At 56.9% G+C, this 26855-nt stretch overlaps 9 protein-coding genes across 9 annotated transcripts; 5 read left to right on the top strand and 4 right to left on the bottom strand.

Moving 5' to 3' along the window:
• Positions 1 to 57: 57 nt before the first annotated feature.
• KRP23_12215 (Ubiquitin conjugation factor E4 B) lies at positions 58 to 5166 on the bottom strand (the record flags this gene model as incomplete). Its single annotated transcript, XM_067882805.1, has 1 exon — positions 58 to 5166. One exon carries the CDS (start codon positions 5164 to 5166, stop codon positions 58 to 60), a length of 5109 nt encoding a protein of 1702 aa, XP_067739823.1.
• Positions 5167 to 8341: 3175 nt separating this feature from the next.
• Positions 8342 to 9058, bottom strand: KRP23_12214 (putative pectate lyase D; the record flags this gene model as incomplete). Its single annotated transcript, XM_067882804.1, has 1 exon — positions 8342 to 9058. One exon carries the CDS (start codon positions 9056 to 9058, stop codon positions 8342 to 8344), a length of 717 nt encoding a protein of 238 aa, XP_067739822.1.
• A 2172-nt stretch (positions 9059 to 11230) lies between these two features.
• On the bottom strand, positions 11231 to 11947 carry KRP23_12213 (putative pectate lyase D; the record flags this gene model as incomplete). The annotated part of the gene is made up of 1 exon (XM_067882803.1): positions 11231 to 11947. One exon carries the CDS (start codon positions 11945 to 11947, stop codon positions 11231 to 11233), a length of 717 nt encoding a protein of 238 aa, XP_067739821.1.
• A 2689-nt stretch (positions 11948 to 14636) lies between these two features.
• KRP23_12212 (putative pectate lyase D) lies at positions 14637 to 15353 on the top strand (the record flags this gene model as incomplete). The annotated part of the gene is made up of 1 exon (XM_067882802.1): positions 14637 to 15353. The coding sequence occupies one exon, from the start codon at positions 14637 to 14639 to the stop codon at positions 15351 to 15353; it is 717 nt and encodes a 238-aa protein (XP_067739820.1).
• Positions 15354 to 17525: 2172 nt separating this feature from the next.
• Positions 17526 to 18242, top strand: KRP23_12211 (putative pectate lyase D; the record flags this gene model as incomplete). Its single annotated transcript, XM_067882801.1, has 1 exon — positions 17526 to 18242. The coding sequence occupies one exon, from the start codon at positions 17526 to 17528 to the stop codon at positions 18240 to 18242; it is 717 nt and encodes a 238-aa protein (XP_067739819.1).
• Positions 18243 to 20421: 2179 nt separating this feature from the next.
• On the top strand, positions 20422 to 21138 carry KRP23_12210 (putative pectate lyase D; the record flags this gene model as incomplete). Its single annotated transcript, XM_067882800.1, has 1 exon — positions 20422 to 21138. One exon carries the CDS (start codon positions 20422 to 20424, stop codon positions 21136 to 21138), a length of 717 nt encoding a protein of 238 aa, XP_067739818.1.
• A 2188-nt stretch (positions 21139 to 23326) lies between these two features.
• On the top strand, positions 23327 to 24043 carry KRP23_12209 (putative pectate lyase D; the record flags this gene model as incomplete). The annotated part of the gene is made up of 1 exon (XM_067882798.1): positions 23327 to 24043. One exon carries the CDS (start codon positions 23327 to 23329, stop codon positions 24041 to 24043), a length of 717 nt encoding a protein of 238 aa, XP_067739817.1.
• Positions 24044 to 24905: 862 nt separating this feature from the next.
• On the top strand, positions 24906 to 25702 carry KRP23_12208 (COMM domain-containing protein 3; the record flags this gene model as incomplete). Its single annotated transcript, XM_067882797.1, has 3 exons — positions 24906 to 25174; positions 25253 to 25359; positions 25437 to 25702. The coding sequence occupies 3 exons, from the start codon at positions 24906 to 24908 to the stop codon at positions 25700 to 25702; spliced, it is 642 nt and encodes a 213-aa protein (XP_067739816.1).
• Positions 25703 to 25825: 123 nt separating this feature from the next.
• Positions 25826 to 26710, bottom strand: KRP23_12207 (Enkurin; the record flags this gene model as incomplete). Its single annotated transcript, XM_067882796.1, has 2 exons — positions 25826 to 26361; positions 26428 to 26710. The coding sequence occupies 2 exons, from the start codon at positions 26708 to 26710 to the stop codon at positions 25826 to 25828; spliced, it is 819 nt and encodes a 272-aa protein (XP_067739815.1).
• Between the last annotated feature and the right edge of the window lie 145 nt (positions 26711 to 26855).

Raw genomic sequence — 26855 nt, 5'->3', positions numbered from 1 at the left:
GGAGTGCACGCCCATATTGACACCTTTCAATAATTATTTATCAGCACCATGCCTGAGCTATTGCGGTGTGGAGCTGTTCGCCGCGTTGCTGCTGCCCTCAGCCCCATCTTCCGAGTCGGCCTCGGTTTCGCTGCTGCTGTCGAATAGCACGTCCCAGCCCAGCCCCCAGGTGGCCAGCACGTCCTCGCGCGCTGTCTTGCGGAAGTGCCGCATCTTCGTGCGCAGGTACATTTGGATCTCCGACCGAAGTGCATCGCACGGCTCCACCATTGCCATCGTCAGTGGTTCGCGAGTGAACGGGTCCCTCCCGGTGCTACCGCCTTGTTGAGACGAGGCCAGGAGATGCCGGGCGATCACCGCACGATCCACGATGTTGCCGGATGGCAATCGCACGGGATCCATCATCAACGTGCTGAGGAGCGGGTCCAGATACTGGTCCGGGATATCTCCCAGACAGGCCTCCATGGCTTCCTGCACGTGGATCATTTCGTCCGCTTCCTGCATCGCACATACAAACTGTTGTACCCACGAGTCATCCAGATAGAGGTAACCATCTTCCATGTCCTCTGCTTCCTCATCGGAGCTACCGGCGCCACCGTCAGAGCCGCTGCTATCTTGCTTCCGATTCGGTCGCAAGAAGCGGCACCCACCCACGAACAACCTGAAGTCAAAGCGTCCGTCCTTGGCTAATGTTGCGATGAATCGCTTACCAAGACGCTTTTTAGCCACAACCGTACCATCGGCGGAGCTTGGAGTCGACGTAGCCTGCTTCTCCAGCAGTGCCAGGGCCTCATCTTCATCCAGCTCGTGTCCTACATCTTCCGCTGCTGCTCGCACCTCCTCCACATCGTCAACATCATCGAAGCTCGTGGAGCCTAGGTAGACTTCCGATTCAATACGAGTACACAGCGCATTCAACTCCCAACGCACGTGCGTGTCCAAGTCGCCCACACGTCTTTCCATAAAGTCGCCACTAGACCGTACGATCTTCCAGAACGATGACGGCGAACAAAAGCTTGACGATGCAGATGAACCGGAGGCTTTCAGCGCGCTGTGTCCGGCGTAGCGTACTACAAGCACGATCAAGTGCGCCAGAAGAAGCTTTCCGTCCTCCGCCAGCGGCAACGAAAACGCCCATTCCTGTTCTTCGTGGGCATTCGCCAACGAGGCAGCCAGGAAACTAACGGTGCGTGCTGCCTGCTCTACAACCAGCGGTTGCAACAACACGTGTCGCAGTGCTGTGGCGGGGGCCGCCAGCGAACGCGAATGGAAGCTGCTTTCACCGCTGACGAGCGATACAAACCATGAAGTCAGCTCCAGTGCCTCCAGCAGCAAACGCATGGTCAAGCGCAACTGCTTTGCGTTTATCGCCACGTAGCCATCGAGCATATCGCGCCGAAAGGGTAGCACCACTGCACCTCCATCCAAAGAATCCTCAATGAGGTCGTGTATCTGCCGCAGTGTTGTGATTTTGTTCTTCGCTTCGTCAAAAAGTTTAGCGATATCACTCCACAGCCCACTCACGAGCCCCGTTAGCTGCTGCGTGCTGCCATTACTCGGTTCCGCAGATAATGATGGCTGCGGTGTGTCATCGGGCATACTCAGCATCTGCAGGAGACTCTGGCGCTGACTTGGCAGCTGCCAGAGATAACGCAGCAGCATCGTCACGGATACCCGCGTCGGTAAAAATCCCCATAACATGTGATCCCCGCTAGTCGCCGCGCTCGTGAAGGCCAGGCCGTTGTTGCTGGCATTGTACCGATCCATGTCACAATGAAATTGAAGCAACCCAGGTATGAGCCAACGGGTCAGCAATCTGTGGCGCTTGAACAATGACTCCTCCATACGTCGATGCCCCTGGCGATGCTGAGCTTGCTGCCCCTTTGAAACGAACGTGAGTAGAGTCGATAGCGAGCGCAGAGCTTCCACTCGAAGGTGGGGGTTCTTCGTGAACTTCGGAGCCACTACTATTTGGGTGAGCATGATCAAAAGTGGCTCCACAACTTCAGTGACCTCGTCAATTCCTTCACTATCAGCGGCATCCTGTGTCGAATTCTTCAGCTCAGCCACTAGATCACGATACTCCAGCTTCTCAAGACCCAGCAGGTATACAACATCACATAGATCGAAGAAGAAATGCTCAGGAAACCCGCTAAACGTGGAAGAGAAATGTGATAGCGGCTCAGTAAAAGGATCTTGCGATACAGCCCCCGGCGTCGAATCTGGGGGAACGGTAGATGCTGTGTGCAGAAGCCAGCGGCATGTTCGTGCGTAGAACACCAGCCACTCTGCTACATTCGAGCTAGCCAGCAAGTGCAGCTCCATTTTCATACACTTCACACGGATTTCTTCGAGACGAGCCTTGCTAGCCTTGTAGTGCACAGACGGTTTCAGTGATCGACGCTCTGATCCATTTTGCCGCCGCCGACCTCTCCTCTGACGCTGGCCCTCTAACTCGAGTCGCTCTTCATCGCAAGCACAGAAAGCTTGTAACTCATGGAGCTCCTTGGCCATACTCAGCCATCGTGACAAAGTGGCAAGCGGTCCAAAGTGCAAGTACTTGAGCGTCACGTAGAACACTTCCGTATCGCGGGGAAAGCGAAGACGTGGAATCAATGCCGGAGGATGCAAAAGTCTTCGGAAGTGGAGCTTTCGTACGACAGTCTCCCACGGAACAGGCAGCTGACAACGCCATGGGTCAGTAACCACAAAGTACACGTGCCCAGGCGCGTGCATTTCGTTCGGGTTACCATTGCTGAGCTTCTCCTCGCGTTCCAAGCACCCAGCACACACGACTCGAGCGGAAAAACAATTGGCACACTTGTAGAAAACGTCGTCTGGCGAGCCAGAGTTCCCAAGTGCGTCTCCACAATCAGCGCATTGCATGTTTGGCACGTCAAGCCCTTCGTCTACACAATCCTTCGTCCTGCTTGTATCGTCTCGCTGTTTGCAACTTGTGAGCCATTCTGCAGGCAGCGGCTGAAAATGTTTCACTGCAAACACAGGGATTGGCGACTCGATGCGGATGAAAACGTGATCAGGGTTGTGCAGCATTGCTTCAGACTCGGATTCTGATGAAGAGTCAGTTGCAACCTGATGTGAGCGGAAAATCTCGAAGCAGTCACTGCAAAAGTCCATGTCCTCGCAGAAGGCGCACTTGTACCGTACTCCGTGTAAGTTTGGGAACTCGCAGCGATCGCACACTACGCCCTCGTGACAGGATAAATGCGGATAGTAGGTGTACGACGCCTCTTCTACTTCCACATCTCCATCAGCTTGTTGCACCTTCCGCACTCTCCGTGAATTGTACTTAGCGATAAAGCTCTCGTCGCAAGATTTGATAGCAGATATTTCGGCGCTAGCAGCGTTCTCTTTCGCACCTGTATCTTGTGTATTGCGCGAGTAATGAAGTGGAACCTCAGGGAAGTCCTTACTTGCGTACACACGTACAGGCTCGACACTCTGGTGATATCTGGTATCGATATAGCTGGGATCATGCTGGGCCTTCTCCAACAACGGAAGCGTGTAAGCGAGCAGCATAGTGGTAACATTCACTAGGAACCCGTCTAGCCGCTCATGCGCATCGTAGTTCAAACGCCTTCGTGGATCTGCTGTCATCAATGTTAGCGCAAGCCAGCACAACGTAGCGTCCGCAACAAGCGGGTGCTGACTATCTGCTAGTAACGTTAGCATGATATTCTGCAGTGTTTCGCGAAACTCAGCATAGCCACTTGTCCATTGTGCACGTAGGCCATCAGCAACAGTAGAGCCATGATGTGCAGCTCGTATAGCTGCATCTAGTTCGCGAGTGTCGTCGAGCATGGTGGAGGCGCGCAGAAATGGGCCTAGTAATGTGCTCAGCGACATTGTCCACGTGCGCATGAACAACGGAAACCAAGCAACTGCCGATCTTCCCGATGCAGGTAACGAAGCTGGCGGGGATAGAACTAGCGCAATCCCTGCACTTTTATCGGACGCTAGCAACTCGTAGAATAACTGAGTAATGCCCGCGGCTGCTTGGAAGTTGTGAGGGTAGAGCTCCAGCACGCGGCGACGTAACTCCTGAGCAATTTGGCGGATTACGACCGCGCCTGTCTTCCGCTTTAGCTTGGGTACGATCAAGGCAAAGAACCGATCTGTTGCCGGCTTGGTCATACCCATAAGTGGGCTATTGGGACGAGATCCAGCCGCATTCGGGATCCTCGTAAAGCATTCGCGGCACAAGTTGAAGTTGCATGCTGCGCAGCGATACACGCACGCAGCTCGAGCACCGTCACTTCCCACTGTCTGCGACATACGTTCACACACCGAGCATTTCCACTGCTTCGCACCTAGAAAAGCACGCAGCGGCAACGACGGCAACAACGCGTGGTCATGGAACGTATGTCGCGAGCCGATATTGCGCGGCTGCAGTAAAGCGTTCACGACCGCCACGCCCATCAGCCTCGCCAGTTTATCCGCCGAGTCCACGACCATTTTCTGACTACGAGGAGCCCACCGCTGCAGCAGCTCAGAAGCAGCAAACGCGACGCCCTCGTCCACGCTGGCTAAGATCTTCACCAGCGTCTCTGTTTCCACACCGGCATCAACCTGTTCCAGCCTGTTCACCCTCTCCAGTGTCTTCATAATCAGATACAGAGCCTGGACGAAGAAGTCTGCAGCATTGTCCTCCATAACGTCCTCCGGGAGGTCCTCAAAGGTCTCACTTAACGTCCAGAGCGGTCTCAGCTGCTGCTCGGGCGTCGTCTCCTGAGCTCGAGCCGTTAGTGGCCACAACCTGCGTCCTGCAGTCTGTTCTGCGTCTCCATTGGCCTCCTTAGTGGCTTCCTGGCGCTGCACGAGAGCGATGCTCTGTGTCTGGACCTGCTTCCACCACTCGGCGGCGTTAACATCCACCGACTCACCCGCCGAGAACCGCAGCGACGGGGATAAATTGTGTACGTCCAGCAGCTGCGTCACCAGCCGCGTCAGTGCGTCCAGCAGCTGCAGATAAGCGGCGGGATCCGAGGCGTCGGGAGGGCGTCGGGAGGGCGAGCGCGTGCGGGGAATAGCGGAGAGTGGGAGGTGAGCGCTGGCGGACGCCTCGTCTGGTGTGGGGGGGAGGCGCTCGGCCTCTTGGACGGCGCTGTGCGGCCGCGCAGAGGTGTCGCGTCCGCAGAGAAACATGGCGAAATCTCTGCCGGCCTTCGCTGCGATACCTAGCAAGGCTGTCGTTTGGCGAGAAGTACCGACTTCCTTGGCTTATTACGGTCACCAGCTTATAACGGCCAGCCAATCAAATCGCACAAATTATTGTTCACCATTCGGGAGTACATTGCATCACGACGCGTCATACCGAATGCCTACAAAACGCGAAGTACGCGGCCCAAGAAACGTTCGCGACTAACCCCTTTAGAGAAGTTCGAGATTCGCAAGCGATACCAGAATGGGGAGAAAATTACCCAGCTGCATCGAAGCACAGGACACGCCCGCAGCACGATCAACTCCATCGTCCACGCCCAGCCCAGTCAAGACGAGTCCAAGTCAGGTAAACCCTGTCGGTGGACCCCCATGCGTTTCGTGGTGGAAATGCTGAAACGAGGTCTTAGCGTCACGCAAACCCAATCGCTCAAGAACATCGCAAGGATAATGGGGGTCGATCGTCGAGTATTTGGCCGCATGGAGCATGACATATTGTGTAGACTACAAACTGCAGCTGCAGACTACTGGTTTTCTCGCAACGAAGCTGCACCTCAGAAGCTCATTGATTTGCTCGACGGCGCAGAGACCTCAGTAGATATTGCTATGCTTATTTTGACGCATCCTGAACTGACAGACGCTACCATCCGTGCCTCCCAGCGTGTCACGGTTCGTGTTCTCGTTGATCGGGCACAAGTCACGGAGAAAAGCGCAGCAATGATACAAAAAACTGGTCGAAAACGGGGTCAACGTATATCACGCAGGCCCCAGACCCATGCACTAGAAGGTAGCGATTATCGACGGAGCCGTATTGACGATGGGAAGCTGCAATTGGAGTGGGGGGGGGGGGGGAATGACGATGAATTGGGAACATACTGTTTTATTGCGTGGTCCTATTGTTGGAGCACACGCCGTTGAGTACGAGCACATGTGGTCTGTTGCCTTGCAAAACAACTGGAAAGTCAAGATAGATAGCCGCGGTAATGTTCACCTGTAGCGTCAAGCGATGATGACAGCAGTGCCGCAGCGGGTACCCCGGCCTGGCAGTTTGTTTTACAAGGCACGGGCAACTACAGCGCGGTTGCGTTCGATGGAGCCCGCCACGGGGAGATCTTTGAGAGGCGCACGGGTCAGGCGCATCTTAATGCGGTCAAGCGCGAGTTCGAGCTGCTCTGGGATGAAGGACGGGTGCTTCAATGGGCGTCGAAGAATCCTGCTTGCTTCGTGTACTTTGGGGAAACCCTAGACGAAACGATGTATCACCCGGGAGAGGAGGAGGACGACGAGGAAGAAATGAAAATGAACCCCCCAGGAGAGCAGGACGAGTACGTTGCTCATGTGTAAGATGTGGTTGAACGTGACGTGTTTGACCGTGGTGGGTGCACGTGCTTCTTCATCAAGAGAAACTCCCAGCCAGCCCACCAGTCGCCAACCACACCAAGACTCCCCGCCGCACTCAGCATGAACCGCTACCCCCTCGCACCCAGGCCGCTGAGCGACAGGCTCGTGGGTCTTGTGCGCCCGCGCGCACCCACAGGCCGCCACCAGGGCGACGGCGCGGGTCTCGCTACGCCTTTTCAGGCGACAGTTAGTCCGTACACATCCATAAAAATCGAGGTTCCTCGCACGCCGATCCACGACCACTACAGAGCTGCCGGGACGCTCTGCTCTCATTACCTTGTCGCAAAGTTCCCCGTACGGGTCCACATCCAAGGGCTGGTCGTGCGGCGCCGATTTCGATATTGAGGTGGCTGTGGATGTTTGCACATGTACTTCGAAGTGCATGCCATCAGCGAGCAACTTCACGACGGCGCCATGTTCTGCTTGCCCGCATGTTATTAGCTCGGTAGACGAAGCGGCGCCCACTTCACCTTGTCTTGTTCATCTCTACTTATAACATCATTGACCAAAACAATGACCTCCGTGACCCGAGGAGTGTTCACCACTTTCACTGGAAGATTATAGTACTCGGCCGAAACCATAGACGCGCCCTTTCGGAAAGCGCGGACGCTTTTTTAATACTACGGATATTAATCGGAAATGCAATCAGGGTTTGGTAGTAAAGTGACTTTCGTCAAACTATTAATAGTACTATTTGTATTAATATTATTATAGGGTAGCCTCGAAAAGATAATATTACTAAAACAAAATATTAATAGTAGGTTTAATCTACTAAAATGCCATATTTCAGTACACTCATAATTGCGATGGAGAATCAACCACCGCGACACCAGACCAGTCTTCTGCGGCTTGGTCGGACAGAAGAAGGACTTTTGACGCTTTGACTTTGGCTCTTCGACAGTGCGAGCTACAGTTTCCACCATTTCATCATCTTCCACCAGAAATTTACGTGATCCTCTTAGCCCTGTTTTGTCGTTCTTCGTAATTTCGATCAATGACTCTTTGCATTCGAGGTGTGTGTAAATACAGAGAACTGCTTCGATTGCGTGCAAATTGTGCAAATATGGGTGTCTTCAGTAGAATCATGCTCCAAACGGGACCACGAAATATAGTCGGCGGGCTATGATCGATGCCGTCAGGAATACCACCGCCACCACGGCAACTTCAGGTTTGTTCAGCTGGTTTGGGGGATCCGACGAGATCGACTTCCGAGGCTTGACTTGACACTGAGACACTGAAAATCCTTGACTACTGACAGGCGAAGCTTTGCCGTTCGAAGCAGCGGCGTTCTTGGATTTGCAAACGCAGGCTCAACTGCAAAATGTACGAATATGAAGTGCCTCTACGTCGGTGACTGCAGTCAAGGCACGAACCCGCCGTGCTCGCAGTCTGCGATGTCAAGTCGACCACCCCACAGCCGCTGAGCCGGAAGTCTACAAATTGACTGACGCACAGTCACCTGCTGAGCGTACACACACACCCTGGTAAGACGGTGAGATGGCGTCTCTAGTTGAGATGGTGCAACTGAAGACAACAACTCGAACCAAGCAGGTGTACCAGCAGCAACGATGGAATGGCAAAACTGGGATGAAGAGGAAACACATCTAGCTTTCTATTGGATTCACACTCGGGACGACACATTCACGTCGATGGACACATGTACAGAGCTCTCGCATACCCACTTGTGCGAGCGCTCACACTGAGACGGAGCAGAGTGAAAGTCTCAGTTGGCTCCGTTTGCATTGCCGCGATCGCTGGCGGCTTACGCGTAGGAGACGGTGCTGGTGGAGTACTGGCAGAGCGACCCCGAGGGACCGGCGCCCAGCTTCTTGGGCTCGCCAGACGTGGAGCCCTGCGACCACGCGCACACGTCCACCTTCTTGCCCTTGATCTTGATGTTCTCGAGCGTGGCCTGGTCGCCCCAGTTCTTGTTCACCGTCACGAGGCTCACCTTGCCGTTCACGGCGTACACGTTCTTGAGGCTCACCTTGCGCGCCTTGCCGCCGCACGTGCCGCACGAGCGGTAGAGCTTGCCGAAGTCCTGCGCGTAGAAGCCCTCGATGGAGACGGAGCCCAGGCCGTTGTGCTGGATGACCTTGTCGTCGGCCGAGCGCGCGCCGCCGCCGATCACCTTGGTCACGCTGCTGGCCGAGCCGCCCTTGATGCTCAGCGCGTCCTCGCACACGTCCTCCCACCACACGTTCTGGATCGTGCAGCCGCTCTGCTCGCAGTGCACGCCCTCCATTTGGTCCTTGCCGATGATCACGTTCTTGAGCGTGGCACCGGGCTCCACCATGAACACGGCCGTCTGCCACCCGCTCTCCTTCTGGCCGCCGCACTTGACGTTCGACCGCGCGTACGTCTTCATGCCGCCGTCGAACGTCTGGCCCTTCTTGACCGTGTACGGCTCCTTGTAGTAGACCGTTCCCTTGCTGGCGGGCCACGACCCGTCGGGCATGGCGGCCGCCTCCGAGCGCATGGAGGCGCCCGACGCGACGGCGGACACGGCGGCGAGCGCGACGGTGAAGACGGAGAAGGCGTTGACCATGGTTGGTAGTGGTTAGCGGTCGGTTGGTTAGTCGAGTGGTTGGTGGTTCGTTTGCCGTGGAGAGCGCGAATTGAAGAATGAGGTGGGGAGTGCGCGGACTTTCGCGACGCTGCCAGCGCTCTCGTTGGAGAGGTGCCACTGAGGCGAGTCGCAACCAGCAGTCTACCTGTCAGCTACCGTAACACAGGGTGCTTGCTCGGCACATTGCCATCAGCTCAAATCCTGTCGTTGAGATCCGTTGCCGTTGACGCCTGCTCCGAGGTGCCAGATGCACGTGTAGCAGCAGCAGAGAGAGGGTACACGTAGCTCGCTGCATGTATCTATTATCCATAGACGGGATGGATAGATGACCACCGCGTTCGTCCGCCACATGGATCGACCAAACTAAATTGCCTCATGTCCAGCTGTGCCGTCCGTCCATACGAGAAGGCGACCCAGCCCTCCCGCGACAGCAAGACAGCAAGACAGCAAGACAGCGAGATTCTTGACTTTGAGGCCGTCAAATTGAGTTCCACACTACAACAGTTCCTGTGCTGCACTCTTTACTGCAAGTTACTCTCGTTACAAGTTCCCCGATGTGGCCGATGCAATGCACGCGCCGTTGCAAGATATCGTCTGTCGAGACGATCTGCCGCGATGTGCACCGGGTGGCGACTACAGCAACGCCGCTGTCAAAACAGCAAAAAGAACGGACAGCGGAACCACCGTCGCTCGATCGCCGATCGCCGATCACCGATCACCGAGTCCTGAGTCAGTATGCATCTACGACCCGCTTCGGTTCGTTTCCACGCGCGTCGGGCTGAGCGACTGCAGTGGCAGCAGCTGGCTTATAGACGCGACCAAGTGTGTGGATGCTTGGGTATGAATTGGATGACTGCGAGCGCGCTGCGAGGTTGGTTGACTGAGCAGCGAGTCTTGTTTGATCCCTTCTTGTCGATTTGACGAACTACGGATGCTACGGGTGTATGCTACTGTGGGCGTTAAAGCATTCCTCGCGCCTAGTACGCAAGGATCAACCGAACGAACTTGACTGCAAAATCCTAAATCGGAGGCTGCTTTGACTAATCTGCGGTGGTCGAGCGACTAAAAAGAACTAAACGATACAGTGTTGCCATTTTGGAACGACGAGCGACGCGGAAAAGGCGACCTGTCTTCAAGCCTCGTGACCTAGCAGTAACAGCCATCGGGTCCTCGCGAAAGGGTCGTGTTGCCCGGGGCGACTTGGGACGAGCGTGGCAAGCAACCAACCGACATCGACGCGAAATCACACACTTGAGTCCGTCGAACAAGCAGTCGGTGTCGACCGTCATCCGTAGTGATCTGATCGTCTGTGCATTCCTTGACAATAACGCACAGGCAGTCCGCTCACCACCCAGGCGGTCCAATGCCAGCCTGTTAGAAAACCAGCGGTCTATAACAGCGCGGTTGAAAATTTTGCCGGCATGCGCTGGGTCCGCGGAGTGCTTTCGGCCTCCCTTCTGTCTGACTACGGATGCATATCTAGACTCCGTACACAATCAAGACAGGCCTCTATCAAGAGTACCGGCCAGCTGAGACCCGCATCTTGCTCGGTCGATCCGGCATTTTGCCACCAGTTGAATGGAAGTCGGTGTCCATCTGTGGTGCACGGCGCAACTGGTGCGGCTCAACGAACAGCAAAATGTACGAATATGAAGTGCCTCTGCGTCGGTGACTGCAGTCAAGGCACGAACCCGCCGTGCTCGCAGTCTGCGATGTCAAGTCGACCACCCCACAGCCGCTGAGCCGGAAGTCTGAAAATTGACTGACGCACAGTGCCACCTGCTGAGCGTACACACACACCCTGGTAAGACGGTGAGATGGCGTCTCTAGTTGAGATGGTGCAACTGAAGACAACAACTCGAACCAAGCAGGTGTACCAGCAGCAACGATGGAATGGCAAAACTGGGATGAAGAGGAAACACATCTAGCTTTCTATTGGATTCACACTCGGGACGACACATTCACGTCGATGGACACATGTACAGAGCTCTCGCATACCCACTTGTGCGAGCGCTCACACTGAGACGGAGCAGAGTGAAAGTCTCAGTTGGCTCCGTTTGCATTGCCGCGATCGCTGGCGGCTTACGCGTAGGAGACGGTGCTGGTGGAGTACTGGCAGAGCGACCCCGAGGGACCGGCGCCCAGCTTCTTGGGCTCGCCAGACGTGGAGCCCTGCGACCACGCGCACACGTCCACCTTCTTGCCCTTGATCTTGATGTTCTCGAGCGTGGCCTGGTCGCCCCAGTTCTTGTTCACCGTCACGAGGCTCACCTTGCCGTTCACGGCGTACACGTTCTTGAGGCTCACCTTGCGCGCCTTGCCGCCGCACGTGCCGCACGAGCGGTAGAGCTTGCCGAAGTCCTGCGCGTAGAAGCCCTCGATGGAGACGGAGCCCAGGCCGTTGTGCTGGATGACCTTGTCGTCGGCCGAGCGCGCGCCGCCGCCGATCACCTTGGTCACGCTGCTGGCCGAGCCGCCCTTGATGCTCAGCGCGTCCTCGCACACGTCCTCCCACCACACGTTCTGGATCGTGCAGCCGCTCTGCTCGCAGTGCACGCCCTCCATTTGGTCCTTGCCGATGATCACGTTCTTGAGCGTGGCACCGGGCTCCACCATGAACACGGCCGTCTGCCACCCGCTCTCCTTCTGGCCGCCGCACTTGACGTTCGACCGCGCGTACGTCTTCATGCCGCCGTCGAACGTCTGGCCCTTCTTGACCGTGTACGGCTCCTTGTAGTAGACCGTTCCCTTGCTGGCGGGCCACGACCCGTCGGGCATGGCGGCCGCCTCCGAGCGCATGGAGGCGCCCGACGCGACGGCGGACACGGCGGCGAGCGCGACGGTGAAGACGGAGAAGGCGTTGACCATGGTTGGTAGTGGTTAGTGGTCGGTTGGTTAGTCGAGTGGTTGGTGGTTCGTTTGCCGTGGAGAGCGCGAATTGAAGAATGAGGTGGGGAGTGCGCGGACTTTCGCGACGCTGCCAGCGCTCTCGTTGGAGAGGTGCCACTGAGGCGAGTCGCAACCAGCAGTCTACCTGTCAGCTACCGTAACACAGGGTGCTTGCTCGGCACATTGCCATCAGCTCAAATCCTGTCGTTGAGATCCGTTGCCGTTGACGCCTGCTCCGAGGTGCCAGATGCACGTGTAGCAGCAGCAGAGAGAGGGTACACGTAGCTCGCTGCATGTATCTATTATCCATAGACGGGATGGATAGATGACCACCGCGTTCGTCCGCCACATGGATCGACCAAACTAAATTGCCTCATGTCCAGCTGTGCCGTCCGTCCATACGAGAAGGCGACCCAGCCCTCCCGCGACAGCAAGACAGCAAGACAGCGAGATTCTTGACTTTGAGGCCGTCAAATTGAGTTCCACACTACAACAGTTCCTGTGCTGCACTCTTTACTGCAAGTTACTCTCGTTACAAGTTCCCCGATGTGGCCGATGCAATGCACGCGCCGTTGCAAGATATCGTCTGTCGAGACGATCTGCCGCGATGTGCACCGGGTGGCGACTACAGCAACGCCGCTGTCAAACAGCAAAAAGAACGGACAGCGGAACCACCGTCGCTCGATCGCCGATCGCCGATCACCGATCACCGAGTCCTGAGTCAGTATGCATCTACGACCCGCTTCGGTTCGTTTCCACGCGCGTCGGGCTGAGCGACTGCAGTGGCAGCAGCTGGCTTATAGACGCGACCAAGTGTGTGGATGCTTGGGTATGAATTGGGTGACTGCGAGCGCGCTGCGAGGTTGGTTGACTGAGCAGCGAGTCTTGTTTGATCCCTTCTTGTCGATTTGACGAACTACGGATGCTACGGGTGTATGCTACTGTGGGCGTTAAAGCATTCCTCGCGCCTAGTACGCAAGGATCAACCGAACGAACTTGACTGCAAAATCCTAAATCGGAGGCTGCTTTGACTAATCTGCGGTGGTCGAGCGACTAAAAAGAACTAAACGATACAGTGTTGCCATTTTGGAACGACGAGCGACGCGGAAAAGGCAACCTGTCTTCAAGCCTCGTGACCTAGCAGTAACAGCCATCGGGTCCTCGCGAAAGGGTCGTGTTGCCCGGGGCGACTTGGGACGAGCGTGGCAAGCAACCAACCGACATCGACGCGAAATCACACACTTGAGTCCGTCGAACAAGCAGTCGGTGTCGACAGTCATCCGTAGTGATCTGATCGTCTGTGCATTCCTTGACAATAACGCACAGGCAGTCCGCTCACCACCCAGGCGGTCCAATGCCAGCCTGTTAGAAAACCAGCGGTCTATAACAGCGCGGTTGAAAATTTTGCCGGCATGCGCTGGGTCCGCGGAGTGCTTTCGGCCTCCCTTCTGTCTGACTACGGATGCATATCTAGACTCCGTACACAATCAAGACAGGCCTCTATCAAGAGTACCGGCCAGCTGAGACCCGCATCTTGCTCGGTCGATCCGGCATTTTGCCACCAGTTGAATGGAAGTCGGTGTCCATCTGTGGTGCACGGCGCAACTGGTGCGGCTCAACGAACAGCAAATTGTACGAATATGAAGTGCCTCTGCGTCGGTGACTGCAGTCAAGGCACGAACCCGCCGTGTTCGCAGTCTGCGATGTCAAGTCGACCACCCCACTGCATTCCTTGACAATAACGTACAGTCAGTCCGCCAGGACTCGGTGATCGGTGTTCCGTGATTGGCGATCGAGCGACGGTGGTTCCGCTGTCCGTTCTTTTTGCTGTTTGACAGCGGCGTTGCTGTAGTCGCCACCCGGTGCACATCGCGGCAGATCGTCTCGACAGACGATATCTTGCAACGGCGCGTGCATTGCATCGGCCACATCGGGGAACTTGTAACGAGAGTAACTTGCAGTAAAGAGTGCAGCACAGGAACTGTTGTAGTGTGGAACTCAATTTGACGGCCTCAAAGTCAAGAATCTCGCTGTCTCGCTGTCTTGCTGTCTTGCTGTCTTGCTGTCTTGCTGTCTTGCTGTCGCGGGAGGACTGGGTCGCCTTCTCGTATGGACGGACGGCACAGCTGGACATGAGGCAATTTAGTTTGGTCGATCCATGTGGCGGACGAACGCGGTGGTCATCTATCCATCCCGTCTATGGATAATAGATACATGCAGCGAGCTACGTGTACCCTCTCTCTGCTGCTGCTACACGTGCATCTGGCACCTCGGAGCAGGCGTCAACGGCAACGGATCTCAACGACAGGATTTGAGCTGATGGCAATGTGCCGAGCAAGCACCCTGTGTTACGGTAGCTGACAGGTAGACTGCTGGTTGCGACTCGCCTCAGTGGCACCTCTCCAACGAGAGCGCTGGCAGCGTCGCGAAAGTCCGCGCACTCCCCACCTCATTCTTCAATTCGCGCTCTCCACGGCAAACGAACCACCAACCACTCGACTAACCAACCGACCACTAACCACTACCAACCATGGTCAACGCCTTCTCCGTCTTCACCGTCGCGCTCGCCGCCGTGTCCGCCGTCGCGTCGGGCGCCTCCATGCGCTCGGAGGCGGCCGCCATGCCCGACGGGTCGTGGCCCGCCAGCAAGGGAACGGTCTACTACAAGGAGCCGTACACGGTCAAGAAGGGCCAGACGTTCGACGGCGGCATGAAGACGTACGCGCGGTCGAACGTCAAGTGCGGCGGCCAGAAGGAGAGCGGGTGGCAGACGGCCGTGTTCATGGTGGAGCCCGGTGCCACGCTCAAGAACGTGATCATCGGCAAGGACCAAATGGAGGGCGTGCACTGCGAGCAGAGCGGCTGCACGATCCAGAACGTGTGGTGGGAGGACGTGTGCGAGGACGCGCTGAGCATCAAGGGCGGCTCGGCCAGCAGCGTGACCAAGGTGATCGGCGGCGGCGCGCGCTCGGCCGACGACAAGGTCATCCAGCACAACGGCCTGGGCTCCGTCTCCATCGAGGGCTTCTACGCGCAGGACTTCGGCAAGCTCTACCGCTCGTGCGGCACGTGCGGCGGCAAGGCGCGCAAGGTGAGCCTCAAGAACGTGTACGCCGTGAACGGCAAGGTGAGCCTCGTGACGGTGAACAAGAACTGGGGCGACCAGGCCACGCTCGAGAACATCAAGATCAAGGGCAAGAAGGTGGACGTGTGCGCGTGGTCGCAGGGCTCCACGTCTGGCGAGCCCAAGAAGCTGGGCGCCGGTCCCTCGGGGTCGCTCTGCCAGTACTCCACCAGCACCGTCTCCTACGCGTAAGCCGCCAGCGATCGCGGCAATGCAAACGGAGCCAACTGAGACTTTCACTCTGCTCCGTCTCAGTGTGAGCGCTCGCACAAGTGGGTATGCGAGAGCTCTGTACATGTGTCCATCGACGTGAATGTGTCGTCCCGAGTGTGAATCCAATAGAAAGCTAGATGTGTTTCCTCTTCATCCCAGTTTTGCCATTCCATCGTTGCTGCTGGTACACCTGCTTGGTTCGAGTTGTTGTCTTCAGTTGCACCATCTCAACTAGAGACGCCATCTCACCGTCTTACCAGGGTGTGTGTGTACGCTCAGCAGGTGGCACTGTGCGTCAGTCAATTTTCAGACTTCCGGCTCAGCGGCTGTGGGGTGGTCGACTTGACATCGCAGACTGCGAGCACGGCGGGTTCGTGCCTTGACTGCAGTCACCGACGCAGAGGCACTTCATATTCGTACATTTTGCTGTTCGTTGAGCCGCACCAGTTGCGCCGTGCACCACAGATGGACACCGACTTCCATTCAACTGGTGGCAAAATGCCGGATCGACCGAGCAAGATGCGGGTCTCAGCTGGCCGGTACTCTTGATAGAGACCTGTCTTGAGTGTGTACGGAGTCTAGATATGCATCCGTAGTCAGACAGAAGGGAGGCCGAAAGCACTCCGCGGACCCAGCGCATGCCGGCAAAATTTTCAACCGCGCTGTTATAGACCGCTGGTTTTCTAACAGGCTGGCATTGGACCGCCTGGGTGGTGAGCGGACTGCCTGTGCGTTATTGTCAAGGAATGCACAGACGATCAGATCACTACGGATGACGGTCGACACCGACTGCTTGTTCGACGGACTCAAGTGTGTGATTTCGCGTCGATGTCGGTTGGTTGCTTGCCACGCTCGTCCCAAGTCGCCCCGGGCAACACGACCCTTTCGCGAGGACCCGATGGCTGTTACTGCTAGGTCACGAGGCTTGAAGACAGGTCGCCTTTTCCGCGTCGCTCGTCGTTCCAAAATGGCAACACTGTATCGTTTAGTTCTTTTTAGTCGCTCGACCACCGCAGATTAGTCAAAGCAGCCTCCGATTTAGGATTTTGCAGTCAAGTTCGTTCGGTTGATCCTTGCGTACTAGGCGCGAGGAATGCTTTAACGCCCACAGTAGCATACACCCGTAGCATCCGTAGTTCGTCAAATCGACAAGAAGGGATCAAACAAGACTCGCTGCTCAGTCAACCAACCTCGCAGCGCGCTCGCAGTCACCCAATTCATACCCAAGCATCCACACACTTGGTCGCGTCTATAAGCCAGCTGCTGCCACTGCAGTCGCTCAGCCCGACGCGCGTGGAAACGAACCGAAGCGGGTCGTAGATGCATACTGACTCAGGACTCGGTGATCGGTGATCGGCGATCGGCGATCGAGCGACGGTGGTTCCGCTGTCCGTTCTTTTTGCTGTTTTGACAGCGGCGTTGCTGTAGTCGCCACCCGGTGCACATCGCGGCAGATCGTCTCGACAGACGATATCTTGCAACGGCGCGTGCATTGCATCGGCCACATCGGGGAACTTGTAACGAGAGTAACTTGCAGTAAAGAGTGCAGCACAGGAACTGTTGTAGTGTGGAACTCAATTTGACGGCCTCAAAGTCAAGAATCTCGCTGTCTTGCTGTCTTGCTGTCTTGCTGTCGCGGGAGGGCTGGGTCGCCTTCTCGTATGGACGGACGGCACAGCTGGACATGAGGCAATTTAGTTTGGTCGATCCATGTGGCGGACGAACGCGGTGGTCATCTATCCATCCCGTCTATGGATAATAGATACATGCAGCGAGCTACGTGTACCCTCTCTCTGCTGCTGCTACACGTGCATCTGGCACCTCGGAGCAGGCGTCAACGGCAACGGATCTCAACGACAGGATTTGAGCTGATGGCAATGTGCCGAGCAAGCACCCTGTGTTACGGTAGCTGACAGGTAGACTGCTGGTTGCGACTCGCCTCAGTGGCACCTCTCCAACGAGAGCGCTGGCAGCGTCGCGAAAGTCCGCGCACCCCCCACCTCATTCTTCAATTCGCGCTCTCCACGGCAAACGAACCACCAACCACTCGACTAACCAACCGACCGCTAACCACTACCAACCATGGTCAACGCCTTCTCCGTCTTCACCGTCGCGCTCGCCGCCGTGTCCGCCGTCGCGTCGGGCGCCTCCATGCGCTCGGAGGCGGCCGCCATGCCCGACGGGTCGTGGCCCGCCAGCAAGGGAACGGTCTACTACAAGGAGCCGTACACGGTCAAGAAGGGCCAGACGTTCGACGGCGGCATGAAGACGTACGCGCGGTCGAACGTCAAGTGCGGCGGCCAGAAGGAGAGCGGGTGGCAGACGGCCGTGTTCATGGTGGAGCCCGGTGCCACGCTCAAGAACGTGATCATCGGCAAGGACCAAATGGAGGGCGTGCACTGCGAGCAGAGCGGCTGCACGATCCAGAACGTGTGGTGGGAGGACGTGTGCGAGGACGCGCTGAGCATCAAGGGCGGCTCGGCCAGCAGCGTGACCAAGGTGATCGGCGGCGGCGCGCGCTCGGCCGACGACAAGGTCATCCAGCACAACGGCCTGGGCTCCGTCTCCATCGAGGGCTTCTACGCGCAGGACTTCGGCAAGCTCTACCGCTCGTGCGGCACGTGCGGCGGCAAGGCGCGCAAGGTGAGCCTCAAGAACGTGTACGCCGTGAACGGCAAGGTGAGCCTCGTGACGGTGAACAAGAACTGGGGCGACCAGGCCACGCTCGAGAACATCAAGATCAAGGGCAAGAAGGTGGACGTGTGCGCGTGGTCGCAGGGCTCCACGTCTGGCGAGCCCAAGAAGCTGGGCGCCGGTCCCTCGGGGTCGCTCTGCCAGTACTCCACCAACACCGTCTCCTACGCGTAAGCCGCCAGCGATCGCGGCAATGCAAACGGAGCCAACTGAGACTTTCACTCTGCTCCGTCTCAGTGTGAGCGCTCGCACAAGTGGGTATGCGAGAGCTGTGTACATGTGTCCATCGACGTGAATGTGTCGTCCCGAGTGTGAATCCAATAGAAAGCTAGATGTGTTTCCTCTTCATCCCAGTTTTGCCATTCCATCGTTGCTGCTGGTACACCTGCTTGGTTCGAGTTGTTGTCTTCAGTTGCACCATCTCAACTAGAGACGCCATCTCACCGTCTTACCAGGGTGTGTGTGTACGCTCAGCAGGTGGCACTGTGCGTCAGTCAATTTTCAGACTTCCGGCTCAGCGGCTGTGGGGTGGTCGACTTGACATCGCAGACTGCGAGCACGGCGGGTTCGTGCCTTGACTGCAGTCACCGACGCAGAGGCACTTCATATTCGTACATTTTGCTGTTCGTTGAGCCGCACCAGTTGCGCCGTGCACCACAGATGGACACCGACTTCCATTCAACTGGTGGCAAAATGCCGGATCGACCGAGCAAGATGCGGGTCTCAGCTGGCCGGTACTCTTGATAGAGACCTGTCTTGAGTGTGTACGGAGTCTAGATATGCATCCGTAGTCAGACAGAAGGGAGGCCGAAAGCACTCCGCGGACCCAGCGCATGCCGGCAAAATTTTCAACCGCGCTGTTATAGACCGCTGGTTTTCTAACAGGCTGGCTTTGGACCGCCTGGGTGGTGAGCGGACTGACTGTGCGTTATTGTCAAGGAATGCACAGACGATCAGATCACTACGGATGACGGTCGACACCGACTGCTTGTTCGACGGACGCAAGTGTGTGATTTCGCGTCGGTGTTGGTTGGTGCTTGCCACGCTCGTCCCAAGTCGCCCCGGGCAACACGACCCTTTCGCGAGGACCCGATGGCTGTTACTGCTAGGTCACGAGGCTTGAAGACAGGTTGCCTTTTCCGCGTCGCTCGTCGTTCCAAAATGGCAACACTGTATCGTTTAGTTCTTTTTAGTCGCTCGACCACCGCAGATTAGTCAAAGCAGCCTCCGATTTAGGATTTTGCAGTCAAGTTCGTTCGGTTGATCCTTGCGTACTAGGCGCGAGGAATGCTTTAACGCCCACAGTAGCATACACCCGCAGCATCCGTAGTTCGTTAAATCGACAAGAAGGGATCAAACAAGACTCGCTGCTCAGTCAACCAACCTCGCGGCGCGCTCGCAGTCATCCAATTCATACCCAAGCATCCACACACTTGGTCGCGTCTATAAGCCAACTGCTGCCACTGCAGTCGCTCAGCCCGACGCGCGTGGAAACGAACCGAAGCGGGTCGTAGATGCATACTGACTCAGGACTCGGTGATCGGTGATCGGCGATCGGCGATCGAGCGACGGTGGTTCCGCTGTCCGTTCTTTTTGCTGTTTTGACAGCGGCGTTGCTGTAGTCGCCACCCGGTGCACATCGCGGCAGATCGTCTCGACAGACGATATCTTGCAACGGCGCGTGCATTGCATCGGCCACATCGGGGAACTTGCAACGAGAGTAACTTGCAGTAAAGAGTGCAGCACAGGAACTGTTGTAGTGTGGAACTCAATTTGACGGCCTCAAAGTCAAGAATCTCGCTGTCTTGCTGTCTTGCTGTCTTGCTGTCTTGCTGTCGCGGGAGGGCTGGGTCGCCTTCTCGTATGGACGGACGGCACAGCTGGACATGAGGCAATTTAGTTTGGTCGATCCATGTGGCGGACGAACGCGGTGGTCATCTATCCATCCCGTCTATGGATAATAGATACATGCAGCGAGCTACGTGTACCCTCTCTCTGCTGCTGCTACACGTGCATCTGGCACCTCGGAGCAGGCGTCAACGGCAACGGATCTCAACGACAGGATTTGAGCTGATGGCAATGTGCCGAGCAAGCACCCTGTGTTACGGTAGCTGACAGGTAGACTGCTGGTTGCGACTCGCCTCAGTGGCACCTCTCCAACGAGAGCGCTGGCAGCGTCGCGAAAGTCCGCGCACCCCCCACCTCATTCTTCAATTCGCGCTCTCCACGGCAAACGAACCACCAACCACTCGACTAACCAACCGACCGCTAACCACTACCAACCATGGTCAACGCCTTCTCCGTCTTCACCGTCGCGCTCGCCGCCGTGTCCGCCGTCGCGTCGGGCGCCTCCATGCGCTCGGAGGCGGCCGCCATGCCCGACGGGTCGTGGCCCGCCAGCAAGGGAACGGTCTACTACAAGGAGCCGTACACGGTCAAGAAGGGCCAGACGTTCGACGGCGGCATGAAGACGTACGCGCGGTCGAACGTCAAGTGCGGCGGCCAGAAGGAGAGCGGGTGGCAGACGGCCGTGTTCATGGTGGAGCCCGGTGCCACGCTCAAGAACGTGATCATCGGCAAGGACCAAATGGAGGGCGTGCACTGCGAGCAGAGCGGCTGCACGATCCAGAACGTGTGGTGGGAGGACGTGTGCGAGGACGCGCTGAGCATCAAGGGCGGCTCGGCCAGCAGCGTGACCAAGGTGATCGGCGGCGGCGCGCGCTCGGCCGACGACAAGGTCATCCAGCACAACGGCCTGGGCTCCGTCTCCATCGAGGGCTTCTACGCGCAGGACTTCGGCAAGCTCTACCGCTCGTGCGGCACGTGCGGCGGCAAGGCGCGCAAGGTGAGCCTCAAGAACGTGTACGCCGTGAACGGCAAGGTGAGCCTCGTGACGGTGAACAAGAACTGGGGCGACCAGGCCACGCTCGAGAACATCAAGATCAAGGGCAAGAAGGTGGACGTGTGCGCGTGGTCGCAGGGCTCCACGTCTGGCGAGCCCAAGAAGCTGGGCGCCGGTCCCTCGGGGTCGCTCTGCCAGTACTCCACCAGCACCGTCTCCTACGCGTAAGCCGCCAGCGATCGCGGCAATGCAAACGGAGCCAACTGAGACTTTCACTCTGCTCCGTCTCAGTGTGAGCGCTCGCACAAGTGGGTATGCGAGAGCTGTGTACATGTGTCCATCGACGTGAATGTGTCGTCCCGAGTGTGAATCCAATAGAAAGCTAGATGTGTTTCCTCTTCATCCCAGTTTTGCCATTCCATCGTTGCTGCTGGTACACCTGCTTGGTTCGAGTTGTTGTCTTCAGTTGCACCATCTCAACTAGAGACGCCATCTCACCGTCTTACCAGGGTGTGTGTGTACGCTCAGCAGGTGGCACTGTGCGTCAGTCAATTTTCAGACTTCCGGCTCAGCGGCTGTGGGGTGGTCGACTTGACATCGCAGACTGCGAGCACGGCGGGTTCGTGCCTTGACTGCAGTCACCGACGCAGAGGCACTTCATATTCGTACATTTTGCTGTTCGTTGAGCCGCACCAGTTGCGCCGTGCACCACAGATGGACACCGACTTCCATTCAACTGGTGGCAAAATGCCGGATCGACCGAGCAAGATGCGGGTCTCAGCTGGCCGGTACTCTTGATAGAGGCCTGTCTTGATTGTGTACGGAGTCTAGATATGCATCCGTAGTCAGACAGAAGGGAGGCCGAAAGCACTCCGCGGACCCAGCGCATGCCGGCAAAATTTTCAGCCGCGCTGTTATAGACCGCTGGTTTTCTAACAGGCTGGCTTTGGACCGCCTGGGTGGTGAGCGGACTGACTGTGCGTTATTGTCAAGGAATGCACAGACGATCAGATCACTACGGATGACGGTCGACACCGACTGCTTGTTCGACGGACGCAAGTGTGTGATTTCGCGTCGGTGTCGGTTGGTTGCTTGCCACGCTCGTCCCAAGTCGCCCCGGGCAACACGACCCTTTCGCGAGGACCCGATGGCTGTTACTGCTAGGTCGCGAGGCTTGAAGACAGGTTGCCTTTTCCGCGTCGCTCGTCGTTCCAAAATGGCAACACTGTATCGTTTAGTACTTTTTAGTCGCTCGACCACCGCAGATTAGTCAAAGCAGCCTCCGATTTAGGATTTTGCAGTCAAGTTCGTTCGGTTGATCCTTGCGTACTAGGCGCGAGGAATGCTTTAACGCCCACAGTAGCATACACCCGTAGCATCCGTAGTTCGTTAAATCGACAAGAAGGGATCAAACAAGACTCGCTGCTCAGTCAACCAACCTCGCAGCGCGCTCGCAGTCATCCAATTCATACCCAAGCATCCACACACTTGGTCGCGTCTATAAGCCAGCTGCTGCCACTGCAGTCGCTCAGCCCGACGCGCGTGGAAACGAACCGAAGCGGGTCGTAGATGCATACTGACTCAGGACTCGGTGATCGGTGATCGGCGATCGGCGATCGAGCGACGGTGGTTCCGCTGTCCGTTCTTTTTGCTGTTTTGACAGCGGCGTTGCTGTAGTCGCCACCCGGTGCACATCGCGGCAGATCGTCTCGACAGACGATATCTTGCAACGGCGCGTGCATTGCATCGGCCACATCGGGGAACTTGTAACGAGAGTAACTTGCAGTAAAGAGTGCAGCACAGGAACTGTTGTAGTGTGGAACTCAATTTGACGGCCTCAAAGTCAAGAATCTCGCTGTCTTGCTGTCTTGCTGTCTTGCTGTCTTGCTGTCTTGCTGTCGCGGGAGGGCTGGGTCGCCTTCTCGTATGGACGGACGGCACAGCTGGACATGAGGCAATTTAGTTTGGTCGATCCATGTGGCGGACGAACGCGGTGGTCATCTATCCATCCCGTCTATGGATAATAGATACATGCAGCGAGCTACGTGTACCCTCTCTCTGCTGCTGCTACACGTGCATCTGGCACCTCGGAGCAGGCGTCAACGGCAACGGATCTCAACGACAGGATTTGAGCTGATGGCAATGTGCCGAGCAAGCACCCTGTGTTACGGTAGCTGACAGGTAGACTGCTGGTTGCGACTCGCCTCAGTGGCACCTCTCCAACGAGAGCGCTGGCAGCGTCGCGAAAGTCCGCGCACCCCCCACCTCATTCTTCAATTCGCGCTCTCCACGGCAAACGAACCACCAACCACTCGACTAACCAACCGACCGCTAACCACTACCAACCATGGTCAACGCCTTCTCCGTCTTCACCGTCGCGCTCGCCGCCGTGTCCGCCGTCGCGTCGGGCGCCTCCATGCGCTCGGAGGCGGCCGCCATGCCCGACGGGTCGTGGCCCGCCAGCAAGGGAACGGTCTACTACAAGGAGCCGTACACGGTCAAGAAGGGCCAGACGTTCGACGGCGGCATGAAGACGTACGCGCGGTCGAACGTCAAGTGCGGCGGCCAGAAGGAGAGCGGGTGGCAGACGGCCGTGTTCATGGTGGAGCCCGGTGCCACGCTCAAGAACGTGATCATCGGCAAGGACCAAATGGAGGGCGTGCACTGCGAGCAGAGCGGCTGCACGATCCAGAACGTGTGGTGGGAGGACGTGTGCGAGGACGCGCTGAGCATCAAGGGCGGCTCGGCCAGCAGCGTGACCAAGGTGATCGGCGGCGGCGCGCGCTCGGCCGACGACAAGGTCATCCAGCACAACGGCCTGGGCTCCGTCTCCATCGAGGGCTTCTACGCGCAGGACTTCGGCAAGCTCTACCGCTCGTGCGGCACGTGCGGCGGCAAGGCGCGCAAGGTGAGCCTCAAGAACGTGTACGCCGTGAACGGCAAGGTGAGCCTCGTGACGGTGAACAAGAACTGGGGCGACCAGGCCACGCTCGAGAACATCAAGATCAAGGGCAAGAAGGTGGACGTGTGCGCGTGGTCGCAGGGCTCCACGTCTGGCGAGCCCAAGAAGCTGGGCGCCGGTCCCTCGGGGTCGCTCTGCCAGTACTCCACCAGCACCGTCTCCTACGCGTAAGCCGCCAGCGATCGCGGCAATGCAAACGGAGCCAACTGAGACTTTCACTCTGCTCCGTCTCAGTGTGAGCGCTCGCACAAGTGGGTATGCGAGAGCTGTGTACATGTGTCCATCGACGTGAATGTGTCGTCCCGAGTGTGAATCCAATAGAAAGCTAGATGTGTTTCCTCTTCATCCCAGTTTTGCCATTCCATCGTTGCTGCTGGTATACCTGCTTGGTTCGAGTTGTTGTCTTCAGTTGCACCATCTCAACTAGAGACGCCATCTCACCGTCTTACCAGGGTGTGTGTACGCTCAGCAGGTGACTGTGCGTCAGTCAATTTGTAGACTTCCGGCTCAGCGGCTGTGGGGTGGTCGACTTGACATCGCAGACTGCGAGCACGGCGGGTTCGTGCCTTGACTGCAGTCACCGACGCAGAGGCACTTCATATTCGTACATTTTGCTGTTCGTTGAGCCGCACCAGTTGTGCCATGCACCACAGATCGCATCGCGCAGGGCAATAGGCAAACGTTGTCTTTGACCGTTGAATCACGCAGTCGCCGGGATGGATGGGCCAGCGAACGGTAGTAGCTAGTAATTTGCTCCTATATGGGCTTGCAGAATTTCACTCGAGTGTGGTCAAACTCCTTGTGAATCTTACGGAGGGGATCCTCCAGATCGTGGACGCCATCAGAAAGCACGGTGGCGGACCTGGTACCCGCGAGCAGAGACCACACTTTACGCACTGCCATGTATTCCCCACTGCAAATTCTCAAATGAATAAAATCGACTTCAGCCATTTCAAGCATTAATGCAATATCAAAACGATTAATACCAACATATTAATTACCGGGTTCAATTTCTACAAAGTGCTCCATCGAAATGGCCGGCGGATTCGCGGACGATGCAGCCACCTTCCTCGACGGCGACGCGCGCGTGGTGCCCCACCGCGCCCTCGTTCTACTTTCCGGTCTATCTGCCGCATCTCTGGAGTCACTAGCGAGCGCTGCGGCGTCAGAGATGACCGGGGGCCTCCTCCATTCCTCCCTGAGCCAAAACGATCATAGCGACAACGAGACCTTCGCGGCCATGTGCGCCATCGTGGCGACTTGTGCTCAAGACGCTGGGGCTCGGACGCCGGCAGAACGGCGGTGAGAGCTGCAAAGATGACAAAGATATCGTCGAGATTCTTAAACTTTATACTAAAATCAAAACTATTGTGTATGTAGACAGCAGCTCTACGCTCTTGGCGTCGAGGACGAAGAGCTCCAGGTGAAACTCCTGCCGGTGTTGGCTGCCGTCGTGCCGAGTGTGGAGCTCGTGCTCGAAAATACGAGTTCGTTCACCGCTGATACATTTATTTTATGATTTTGCTGGGGTCTAACTGTGTTGTGTGCGTTTGCTACTGAGCAGGTTTTGACTTTGCTCACGTGGTGGACGTGTCCTGGAGGCTGGACTACGTGCTTCGCTCGAGCAGTGCTGGTAGTGTCCACGAGCCACTGTACTTCGTGCAGTTGAAGCTGCAGTCGCCTAGTGCTGCCGACTCGGGGCTCCAGACGGTGGCGTTCTCGTGCTCGGTGGAGGAGTTGCGGTCGCTCGTGTACCGCATCCAGGAGGCTGTAAATGAGGCGGAGAAGCTTGCGGTGGGGATGCCCTCACAGCTTCGAACGCGAGTGTAGAGTGCTTAGAGCAATATATTGTTGTGTCAAGTGGGACTAGGGAAGGCTATGGGACTGGCTGAACTGATCGTCGTCACGAGCTAGCATTTTGTGCTGTGAGACGTCGTGGATGGAGCAGAGTACTCAGTAGCGGTCGTTGTTCTGGCTGACGACGACGTGGCCCTTCTCGAGGAGCTGGATGTCTTTCTCCAGCTGTGTGAGTTCTTTCTCGAAGGTCTCTTTTCGCCGCACCTTGCCCAGCGTGTCGAAGACGACGTTGTGGCACAGCTTCTGATATTTGGCGTTCACGTGATCCCACTTAGACTTGAGCGCGTCGACGAGTGCCAACCGCTCACTCTCGTCCATGGGCTCCACGCGGTCGCGACTGTCTTCCTCCATCAAGTTGTGATTTTGCCGCACGAACTCCTCGATCATGGAGTTCTCACGCTCGATCTCATCCTTCACTTGGCTCAAGTACCGCGGCACCTGGCCGTAGTCCTCCTTCTTCATGTACTGCGGGGGCTCGTTCTTCGCGCGTGCTCGATTGCCTGGCACAGCGAGGATCGTCTCGACGGCGTTGGCGGTGACAAAGTTCTTGGCCGACTTGAGCCCCATGATAGGCTTGTCGTCTCTCTTCACTACAGGCGCTCTCGTCGGTCCGGAGTAGTTGAACTTGCCCGCTGACAGCACGAATAACAAGGTAAGTCTACTTCCCTTTCACTGGCGAAGAGTTGATTGGCACTCACGCTTTTTGGAGACAACGGCGGAGGAACTCCGCTCCCCCTTTCGAACGAAAGACTTGGGGTCAGGTTGAGCAGGTAGACGACCGAAACCTCGAGCGCTAGCAGGTTTTCCGACTTTCTGAGCCGCTCCCAGGTTTGCACCCTCCAACTTGGTCGACCCGCGCACGCCGAAGGTACTTCCTGTTGGCTGCACTTGAGGGTCGAACTTGGAACGGTATCGCTCGGGCTTGACAGGCTCCACGTACACTTTCGGGATCAAGTTGTAGATGCACTCGTCGCGCTGCATGGTTGTGCTCAGGTCTTCGAAAGAGGTTGGCGATGTCTTGGCTAGCTGGTAGCTTCAACGGCGAGTGGCGCGTCGGAATTCGTTTCGGCTGCTGCACAATCCCGGGCTACAAACTATCTTTGCCGTGCTTGCAACTTCTCAAGTC

The sequence above is a fragment of the Phytophthora ramorum genome, assembly GCF_020800215.1.
Source record: "Phytophthora ramorum isolate Pr-102 chromosome Unknown Phyram_PR-102_s0014, whole genome shotgun sequence".
NCBI classification, from domain to species: Eukaryota; Oomycota; class Peronosporomycetes; order Peronosporales; family Peronosporaceae; genus Phytophthora; species Phytophthora ramorum.
This window is presented reverse-complemented; position numbering and strand designations above follow the sequence as displayed.